At 42.3% G+C, this 11,135-nt stretch overlaps 1 protein-coding gene across 2 annotated transcripts in view; it reads left to right on the top strand.

Moving 5' to 3' along the window:
- Window positions 1–4,555: 4,555 nt before the first annotated feature.
- The window catches only part of CHRNA7 (cholinergic receptor nicotinic alpha 7 subunit), a 161,849-nt gene continuing 155,269 nt past the window's right edge, over window positions 4,556–11,135 (top strand). For both annotated transcript variants that reach the window (XM_027852114.1, XM_027852113.1), the window contains exons 1-2: window positions 4,556–4,610; window positions 5,162–5,301. In XM_027852114.1, the coding sequence (XP_027707915.1) occupies window positions 4,556–4,610; window positions 5,162–5,301 (195 nt within the window). The remainder of the gene's footprint in view (window positions 4,611–5,161; window positions 5,302–11,135) is intronic.

The following is an 11,135-nucleotide window of genomic DNA, read 5'->3' as shown; positions in this document are numbered from 1 at the left end:
TGGGGAATAAATTGTGTGCACACAGATGAGTAAATAAGTGTATACCAAGTAATAGAGAGTACTTTCAGTGTAGATGATGGCATCTCAATTGTGCTTTGAAGGAAGTCAGAGTTTCTGAGTTTGTGAAGGCAGGGTGTATTCTAGACACAGGGTTCAGGAATACTGTGCAAAGACCAGAAGGGAGATGGAATGTCATGAAGTAGAATAGCTAGTAGGCCATTTTGGCTGGAATGGAGAATGAGTGAAAGAAAAGAATAGGAAATAAGACTGGGTTGTAGAAAATCAGACTCTAGAGAACTTTAAATGCTGATATTTTATCCTAGCGGTAAGGAGAAGCCACGGGTACTTAGGTCTTCACCTATGTTTTTTGCCTTAGGTTTTTTTTTTTCAACTTCATTAGATATGTTTAGAAAAATAAATGTAAGCATAATCAAAAGCCTTTGCGTTCTCTGCTCCTACTCTTATAAGCTCTTTAACCAAAAATATTTACCCATGGACAGGAAGATGTGACCTAAATCTCAAGATCTATTACCCAGTGCCATGCAGAAGTGCACAGTAGGTGCTTAACAAATACTGATTAAATTGAAAATGTTCTGCTGGGATTTTGAGAGTGGAAAATATTTCAGGAGCAGCAGTGCTTTGTGTTTTTTAAACTAGACTAAAATGTGAATCTAGAGTGCACTTGGGTAAAGATAAACATTAATGAGCAGAATGATCCTTATGGTGGGCATTTTTTTTTGTCCCTTTTTCATTTTCAGTGATTTAGAATTCCATTACTTTTAATTAAGTCATTAATAAAGTGCCGTTACCTAAGGGATCATGATGTAGTCCTGCATTATATATCAATGCAATCAGAACCCACTTAGGGAACTTTAGTAAAGGAGCTTCCAGAAATTCTTTAAGGTAGGAAGAGGAATGCCTAAATTATATCTATAGCTATTTATTGATTTATGTCTATGTAATGAAAGAGCAGGGCGGCTAGATGGCGAAGTGGATAGAGTGCCAAGTCTAGAGTCAGGAAGACTCTTCTTCCTGAATTCAAATCCAGCCTCAGATACTTACTAGCTGAGTGATCCTGGGCCTTAACCCTGTTTGCCTCAGTTTCTTCATCTGTAAAAGAGACTGGAGAAGGAAATGGCAAACCATTATAATATCTTTGCCAAGAAAACCTCAATTTAGAGTCACGAAGAGTGAGAATGATTAAAATGGCTCAACAACAACAATATAATGAAAGAAACCCATGTGTTGTAGGGGCCCACATGTTGCAAAGAAGTGTCCTTGTATGGCTCCAAGGGAGGCAGAATAGACATCTCTAGCCTCTTCTCCCCCCACCCTTCTCCAAGGAAGACTTTAGTTCCTTCCAGGAGGAAAAGCAGGGAGTTGAGGCTGGAGGTCACTCGGCTCTCCCTAGAGAGAGGGGGTCCTGGAGTAGAATTATTCCCATCTGTTCTGTTAAATATTATTAGTCTAGAGGACATGATTGTGTTCAGTCTAACTTCTGATGACTTTATCATTATTATTGGGGTGAAGGAAGATCACAAGTTCTTTATCCAAGGCTTGATCCCTTTCTCACCAAATAATATGTGCGCAATGAATACATATAGTGAATAGCAAAGAAACCCATTTATCCAAATTGTAGCAAAACAGAAATTGTAGAAGGTATATGTAGAATACATATATATATATATGTATATGTATATTTATGTATATGACAATACAGAGTGAAGAAGCTCTCTCATTGAGAGCAAGATAACTCAGCTCAACCAGAAAAAAGAGATCTAGATCTCACCCAAGGGGAAACTCCTCACAGTCTCTAGTGCAGTGAGTTGGGGACAGAGGCATGATGGAGACCAGCAGCTCCTCTCCTGTCTTCCTAGAGTTTTTTCTTTCAGCAAACTCAAGTGGGTCAGCCTCATCCATCTTACTTTTTGTAGCTAGAAGCCAGAGGCACCAAAAGTGACTCAAAGCTTGAAGAAGACTGGTCTAAATCTATCTAAATATAGATATCTATACCTGTATCTCTCTCTCTCTGTCTCTGTCTCTGAATCTCTCTCTCTCTCTCTCTCTCTCTCTCTCTCTCTCTCTCTCTCTCTCTAGTTGGGCAGGACCTTAGAGACCAACTAATTCAATCCCTTTATTTTACTGAAATGAAGATAGAAACTTGCAGAAAATTCTACAACTGTAAAGTGGCAGGAAGTTCCAAGGACTGGAACCTGAGGTATCTTGATTCTTAGTCCTGGGATCTTACACTGTCTCCAAATTCTATGTTCCCCAACACCAGGGATCTGTAAACTGAAACAATTTTTTTATAACTATATTTCAATATGATTAATTTTGGCACAGTGGTTAGAGTACTGAGTCTGGAGTCAGAAAGTCCTGAGTTCAAATGTGACTCACACACTTACTAGCTGTGTCACCCTGGGTAAGTCATTTGACTTCTGTTTGCCTCCATTTCTTCACCTGTAAAATAGGGATAATAACAGCACCTACCTCTGAGTGTTGTTGGGAGGGTCAAATGAGATAGTATTTGTAAAGTGCTTAGCACAGTGCTTGGCACATAATAAGTACTTTAAAATGTTGTTTATTATTATTAATCCTATTTATTTTATTTAAACATTTATAAACATTATTTTGAGGAGTCCATGAGTTTCACCAGATTGCCCAAGAGGATCCATGACACAAAAAGTTAAAAATCTCTGTTTCAAACTCTCCGTTCCTTTAGGATGGTGTTCTATACATTTTTTTTTTTTTTTTTACTCCACATTATGAAACACTATACTAGGCATATAGTATAGCAGCTCCTCATTTTTTTTTTTTTTTTTTTTTTGGTTAACGTTTAGTGGTTTCTCCTGCAGAATATTTGAATCTCCTGCAGAGGGAGGTAGGTAGACATTCAGCCAAGAGCCTTGCTAACCATTTTAGCTGAATACAAAACTTTGGGGTGTCCCAGGTTTGGAATGCACTTGTTTAGTTCTGTTTCCCAGAATCTCTAGTTTCCTTCAAAGTGGTGTATACATGTGCACCTCCTACATTAGGATTTTTTTTTTTGTGCCCTAAGTGGTACCTCTTTTTACCTCTTGAAATTTGCACATACCTTGTTTCTACTTATCTCTGTGTAGATGTTGTATCCCCACTGCCAAGAATGTAAGCTCCCTGTAGGCAAGCTCCCTGTTTTCTCCTTGTCTTCTTTTCCCAAGCTCCTAGCACAGTGCTTTGTGCCTAGTTGACACTTAAAAGTTTGTTGAATTTATGCTGAACTGAATTCTTGGGTCAAGGGACGTGACAGGCTCAAGGAAAAAAAAAAACCCTAAAACTTCTGGTTTCAGGAATGTAGTTCCCCAGAGGCAAGGCTCAGGAAATTTGGATCCCTGGGGCCCAGTCAGGCTCACTTCTCTACAGAACAGATTGGATAGAGTCGCTTTTGCCCCAGTCAAAAGTGAATTTGGATTGGCGATATATTAAAAGGTAACACCTTTTCAAGAAGCTGGGTTGAGAATTTGGGATGAGAAGGAAAGGAATATAGTAGAAAAAATACCTCAGTATTGCCTCCAGAAGTGGTTAGGTTTCAGTTTAATTTTGGGATGGGGGGAAGGGTGGGGGCAGGTTCAGTAGACTTGGGCAGGTTCAGAAAGAACTCAGTTAAATGGATCTTAGTATCTATCATAGGACCTTGGAAGTCAGAGAAGGGCTCTGAAAGTGAATTAGAATTTCATACCCCAAGTCCATCCTGGGGTATGAACCTTTTAATTTAATTAAACTTTTTTATTTTTAGGACTTCCAGAACCAAGCTGGAATCACTGTAGTAGAGTGACCCACATTCTTGTGATTAGCACGGAACCCATCAAACTTCTCTGAATGTGGAAAGATTGGAGAACAGGAAAATGGTAGGCAATCCAGAGAATACTCATTTATGTTCAACGTCTTGGTGGTTAAAGACTGAAGTAAGGGAGGGTGTGAGACTGAGTAGGGGTCAGAGAAAGGAAAGGAGGGGGATGGTGGAACTGAGGGAGTTCTAGGTGGTCTGAGGGTTTGAAGAAGAGCAGGGTGAAATGCGGTTCGTGACCGTGAGTTGGCAGGAGAGCCAAAAATCTCTGAGCATGCATGCAGGGGTGTTCCACCCTTGCCTATCAGCTGCAGTTCTCTGGCCAACCTCTGCCTCCTTGCAATCCCTGCACCCGTCTCCCCATCTTCTCCCTCTGGCTCCTAGAGTGAGTGAAATCTCGGGGTGGGCAGGAGAGGAGGGGATCCCATCACGTGGAGAGCTTGGGGGGCGGAGCGGGGGGCGTTTCAGCGTTGCCGGGTACCGTTAGGGCTGCCTCCTCTTTAAAGGAAGGAGCGAAGCCGGGGTGGCAGTGAGGGAGGGACAGGAGCTCGGGGAGGGAGGGAGCGAGCAAGTGACGGAGAGCCGGGCAGCCGACAAGGGCAGCGCAGCTGCTGCTGCTGCTGCTGGCGGCGACAGGAGCCCGCGGGACTCCGCTGCTCAGCGCCTCGCAGCGGGGCTGTGCCCAACTTTGTGGCTGGACTTGGAGCGGGGGAGGTTGCGGGGGACCTCAGAATGAGCCGCCAGCAGGGGAGTGTGTGGTTGGTGGTGGCGGCTTCGCTCCTTCACGGTAAAGCAGCGCTCGTAGTCTCCCCGCCCTCCACTGCTCCCTTTCTTTCCAAGCGCTAACGGGGCTTGAGATCCCGTAGCGTTAGGAGAAGGGTGAGGGTAGTGGTGGGGGGCGGTGCCCCTTGAGCTACCCAGCTCTCTGCTTGGTACCCGGCAAGGACCCCTCTCCCTTCAGTCCTTGGGTTGCGGAGTTAGGGCGTGGAGTGGAGGGCAGGGTGGCGGGACCCCCTACTCCCCCAGTCTCCTGCCTTCTACTGTCCTGGGGTCGGGGTCTAGCCTGAGGGCTGGAGGATGGGCAGAAGGACGGGGATGCCCCACAGACTCCCACGCTGAAAGGCAGACCTGGAAGCGGAAAGGGAACGGGTTCCTAGGCTCCCCCACTCCAGGTTTCTCTTTTTCTGGAGGCATGTGTGTGCTGGGCGGAGGGGGGAGCAGGAGCGGGAGGGAGGAGACATGGACGCAGTAGGGGCTCCCGGGGAGCGGAGAAGTTGGGGTGCGGTGTCCCTGCCTGGCCGACTCTGAGCGGCCTAACTAGTTCCCCGTCTATTGAAGCATCCCTGCAAGGCGAGTTCCAGAGGAAGCTCTATAAGGAACTGCTCAAGAATTACAACCCCTTGGAAAGACCGGTGGCCAACGACTCCCAGCCGCTCACAGTCTACTTCTCCCTGAGCCTCCTGCAAATTATGGACGTGGTGAGTCTGAGGGTTGCTCTCGGTTTTTGTTGCTTTTGTTGCGGTACGTAGGCACGGACTCCTTTCTCCTCTTCTACCCCAAGCGTAGCCTTTTCTAGAGCCTCTTGGCCATTTGCTAAGGGTGAGTCGTCAGCGTCTCATTTATCGGGCTACTTTGGAGCCTGGAATAGGGTGGAGAGAGCATGCTGGTGAAATGCAGATTAAATTTTTTTTCTTTTTCTTTGTGCATTTATGTAAGACCGGGAGGAAGAGCTGGCCGCACGAACTGCAAAATTGTCAAGTCCTAAAATAATTGTCTTGGGTGGTCCCCTATGGCGAATTTCTGAGGCTGTACTCCCCTATCACATTGTAGTACAAACATCACCCCCAGACTCTTATTTTCTTTCCCTCTTATTTTCTTTCCCTCCATTCCCTCTGAGTTCTCTTCCCAGTTCTCTGAGGGCCCTGTTCTCGCCCAGGTAACAATATAAATAAAATAGTCCCTGGTAGTTGTCGTTACTGGATCCCGCATCTTTTTCTTAGAGGGTAACTGTAGTAGGAAGTTTCCCCAAACGGTGCTATCTAGAATGAATAAGACCAATTGTGATGCAGATTTCACTTTTTCTCCTTATTGTAACCATATCAGCTAATGCAGCATAAAGCAGTTCCATGAATAATCTATTTACTGCATTCATTCACTTATTCATACCCACTGAGATGGGTTTTCACACAGATACATACACATATTCAGAGAACTTATTTCAGATCCTCTTTCTTGTAAAAAAAAAAAGGGGTACCCTAATGGTCAGTTGGATAGACTTTGCATTGACAGTCAGTTTACCTGGGCTCTCTTCTGTTCATGTATCTGATTAAGCTGTGGAAGTTTCAGGAATGCCACTGGTAATTTAAACAATGGGACTCCTATATACGTCTTGCCTTTCTGGTGTGGATTAGACTAATAATATTGGACTCTCAGATTCTACCCAATCTGTTATTTACTTGCACAATGTTTTGCAACATCTCTATCAAGAATCACTTTCTCCAGGTGTTACTTATCAAGGGGAACACCTCTTTCTCTTTGGCTAGCCCAATGCTAACACAAATCAATGATTGTTGTGTAAATTCAGTTCCTTTCCCATTCTCTGATGTTTCTGGAACTCTGTGCTGAGTGCATACATTCCTTCTCATACATGCTTCTATTATTTCCTTAATCCTGACATTCCATCTAACTCTTTTGATTAATAACATTACCCATCTGATGTCTACCCATCCCAGATAACTTAATGCTTTAACCCAATTAAAATGTAATGTAATGAATAACTCCCCTCCTCTAATGCATAAATTATAGATGTTCGCTGGTTTGCTGTAGGTGAAAGCTAGCCTGAGTCTTTAATGTGAAAAATGTGGGCATTGCTTCTCTGTAATAGGATGAAAATGAATTGAGGGGAAACAGAAAAATAGGAGTGTGGAAGGGTTAGAAGCAAAAAAAAAAAAAAGAAAAAAGAATAAGAAAAGAGCTGATTAAAAAAAAAACCCAGAGAAACTAGAGAGTGTTGTCTTTCATTAATCAGAGTGTTAGCTGAAAGGGAAGAGATTGACAAATTGAACTCGGCTGAATTTTTGAGTGTGGGGACCCAGGGAAAAGAGGAAAAACTCACTTGGGATGCCAGGAAGTTGCCTGAAGAGCAGTTTTGGCCTGAACCCAGGGGTTATGCCTGGAGAGTTTCCTCAAGGATCAGGGGGCTGAGAGAAGAACACTCACTGGCTAGGAATGAAGGAGAAAGGGCTGAAGAAGACAAGCTGGAAAATGGATCTGACTATGCTGTGTACCAGTGTGTGATATACAGTAGTTTCTCCTTTTAACAGAGCAATTTTTTTTTGTTTTTTTGTTTTTTTTTTGCAGTTGAATTGAAATCAATGGCTGAATGGCTGAATGGGATAATGGGGGTATTTCTGGCTGTATTGAGGTCTGGGGGATACATACATGTATATATATATATATATACATATATATATATATATATTCTGAATTCCACATAAACTTGTGATGCTGAGTATTGAAGGAGTTAAGGCATGTGACTGTGATCCATAAGGCTATAGTCAAAAGATGAAACCCACCTCTGAGGATCCCAGATGTTAGGGCTTATAGGGGACTTAGAGGGAAGGCAAGCCCTCTGACTCTAAGTCCAATGCTCTTTCCACCATACCATACTTCCTCTTTAATGTTTGCTTAATTAATGACCATTTTTCCCATGCTATTTCTTGCATGTGCCGTCCTCTTTCCAGACTCTTGGGTGAATCTGCACAGCTCATTCCTTTAAGGCTCATATTACTACTTAGGAAGGTGGCTTCAGGCAACATTTTGTCAAAAAGTAGTGTGTGTGTGTGTGTGTGTGTGTGTATGTGTATGTGTATCCCTATCCTGAATATCCCCTTAAGAAATGATCATAAGGTCATAAATTTATAACTAGAAGAGACCTTGGGGGTCATTTTATCCTTTCATTTTATACATAAGGAAACTAAGGCCTATGGTTACACATGTTGGGAGGGATCTGAACCCAGGTCCAGAGTTAGGGCTGTCTCTCATGTAACGTAGAGGTAGGGAGAGAATGGTAAGGAAGTGCAGTAGGGTGGGCTGGGACATTTTGGTGCTTCTCAGATCACACCAAGTAGGCAGCTGTTGACTTCATTTTCTTGTAATATCAGTCCTGCTCACAAGAACATTCTATTTAAAAATTTTTTTTTTTTTAAGCAATTGGGGTTAAGTTACTTGCCCAGGGTCACACAGCTAGTAAGTGTCAAGTGTTTGGTCTGAGACTGGATTTGAACTCAGGTCCTTCTGACTTCAGGGCCAGTGCTCTATCTACTGCAGCACCTAGCTGCCCCCTTCATAAGAACATTCTTAAAGCAAGTCAACAAACATTTATCAAACACCTACTATGTAGGAACTTAGGAGACACTGTTAAGTATTAGGGATACAAAGAAAGGCAAAAAATAGTCCCTGCTCTCAAGGATCTCACAGCCTAATGAAGAGAGACAACATGCAAACAACTATATACAAGCAAGATATATTCAGGATAAATTGGAGACAATCACAGAGGGGAGGAATCAGCATTAAGGAGCATCCGGAGAGGCTTCCAGAAGGTGGAATTTTATCTGGATTTTAAAGGAAGTCAGGGAGGAAAGGAGCTGGAGAGAATTCCAAGTATGAGGGACAGCCAGTGAAAATGCATGGAATTGGGAGATGGAGGAGAAATAGCAAGGAAGAATACATGTAGGGTAGTAAGGTGTTGGAAAACCACAAAAGTGGGATGGGGCAGATTATGAAAGCCCAAAAGAGGATTTTATATTTGGTTCTGGAAGTAACTAGAAGTCACTGAAATTTACTGGATGGGATGAGGGGTGTTGAAGTCAGATCTACACTTTAGAAAGGTCAATTTGACCTCTGAGTGGAGAATGGACTAGAGTAGAGAGAGGCTTGAGGACAGGAGACCAACCAGCAGGTTACTTCAATAGTCCTGGCATGAGGTGATAAGGCCTACACCAGGCCCCTGACTGCCACTAGGCAATGTCAGAGGAGAGAAAGGTGTGTTTATAGGAGGCATGACAAAGGTGGAATCAGTAGAACATGGCAACTGATTGGATACGGAGGTGAGAATGAGGATATGAAGATAACAAACTACCTTGTCATCCTGGGTGACTAGGATGGAGGAATAATGCAACTTGCTCCCAAAAACAAAACAAAGGGTTTTTTGTTTTGTTTTTTGTTTGTGTGCTTGGTTTTTTTCCATTGCCTAGATAGCAGACCAGTTTTAGAGTCAAAATAGTTTTAGTATGTTAAAATCTGGACAGGAAAATGTGGCTGTCCCTCTGAATGAGGGTTGTGTTTGAGTGGATTTCAAAGCAAACCTTGAGAGGTAGAAATACCAGTTGGGTTTTTTTGGCTGGCATCTGTGCCTGGAATGCCTGGTGTGGAAACTTCTTCCACTAATGCAGGTCAGCAATTCATCTGTAATTTAGTGGAGCAGTGTGGCATAATGGATAAAATACTGGAGTTGGAGTCCAGAAGACCTAGATTGGATTTCTGTTTCAGACGCTTAATTGTTGTGTAACCTTGAGAAAGTGACTTCAGCTCTCTGTAAAATGAGAATAATAATTGTACCTACTTTTAATGGTTGTTTTGTGGCTCAGATAAATAATGTATGTAAAATACTTTGCAAATTTTAAAGTGTTATATCATTTTGAGCTATTGCAGTGTTTGGGAGAAGCAAAATAGCATCATGGCTCTAGGGTTGGCCTAGAGCCAGAAAAACCTGAGTTCAAGTCCTGTCTCTGATATATACCAGTCATGCAATCCTGAACAAGTCATTTTTCTTTTCTTTTCTTTTTTACAAGTCATTTTTCTTAATGCTACTTCCTAAGGATAGGGATAGGGACCTGGACCTGTGATTTCATTGGAACGGAGAATAGCAATGGACCCAATGCAGCTTAGCACCTTCTCTACAACCTAAGTCCTAAAGAATTGCCTAAAGCACTGATAAGTTGTCACTGGCTTATGTCTGCCATATGGTCATATAATGGGTCATACACTGTTTTTGACCCCAAATTCAGCATTCTTATCTACTATACCAGGCTGCCTCATTAAGTTATGTATGGAATGGTATTCTAACAATTAGTATTCCCTATATAAATGAAATAACAGATAGCCCCTCCCTCCAAAAAAAAAACGCATGATGATCGGGGGAAACCTTATTGGTATTTCCTACTTGTTAGGGTCTGGCTTGAGTTCCACGCTAACATAAATCTTCATTCAGAAGCAGAAATATATTTCTCAGTCTAGATTTTAACATACTGAAAGGTTTAGCCATGGAACTTATGGGAGTTTCTTGTGGGAAAGGGGTAAGTGGTCCAAGATTCTCTATAAATCTATTAACATACAAAAAGCTGATTTGGGGGAACCTTTGCCAACTGTGTTTAGACTTAGCTGGAAACCTGCATATTTTGACTGTATCTTGGCATTACTCACTACGTGTTGAGAGAGATTTGATGACCAAAGTTATAGGGAGACAAGGCATCCTGAGCCTAGTCATTTTTATTCATAAGGGGAATCATCAGTCATATATAACTCTGTGTGTATGTATTTGTGCACACACACACACACACACACACACACACACACACACACACCACAATAGAAAGTTCTTGATGAAATGTTCTTAAGTATACTCTTGTTCTAGTTGGCACACCCTGTGCTATCTGGTGATTATTAGATTTATTGGATTGGATCCCCTGGACTCAAGAATTAGAAGGTACCTACGTATAAGTGCTTTGAAAAATGAGTGCTGTACAAATGTCAGGTTGTCTGACTAATCCTGCAACTTTCCCTGTTGTTAATGCATTTTAGTAAATTGTCTCTACATCTGCCACATTGTGCTGTTAAGACACACATGACTATGCCACTATTAATATGTAAATGGGTAGGGAATGAATGTGCCATTTTATGGAGCTATATCCAAAAGGCTGACATATGAGATTTTGGAGAAAATGAATAATACAAGTACAAATGGTGGTGGAATAGAATACTTTATCTATAATATTGTGATATTCACCATCACTTATTGCTTTTGGTTTGCAATTTCAACTCTCAAGAGCTTTATTTGGCTCAGAAGAACTGAGCCTGAAATCTGAGTACCTTGTCAGGGGTAAGAGGTCCTCGTTCTAACCTGCAAGATTCATGTTCTCTCTGAGATTCTTTTAGTGGCTCTCTGTCAAAGCCCATCAGGTTTATGACCTTAAGTGTTTGAGATCTTATTTATAGAACTATATCTTGTATAATGGGAAAGAATGTGGCTGAG

Source organism: Vombatus ursinus, unplaced genomic scaffold, assembly GCF_900497805.2.
Source record: "Vombatus ursinus unplaced genomic scaffold, bare-nosed wombat genome assembly UNPS02009205.1, whole genome shotgun sequence".
NCBI classification, from domain to species: domain Eukaryota; kingdom Metazoa; phylum Chordata; class Mammalia; order Diprotodontia; family Vombatidae; genus Vombatus; species Vombatus ursinus.
Note: the sequence above shows the minus strand (reverse complement) of the source record. Positions and strands in the feature narration are given on the sequence as shown.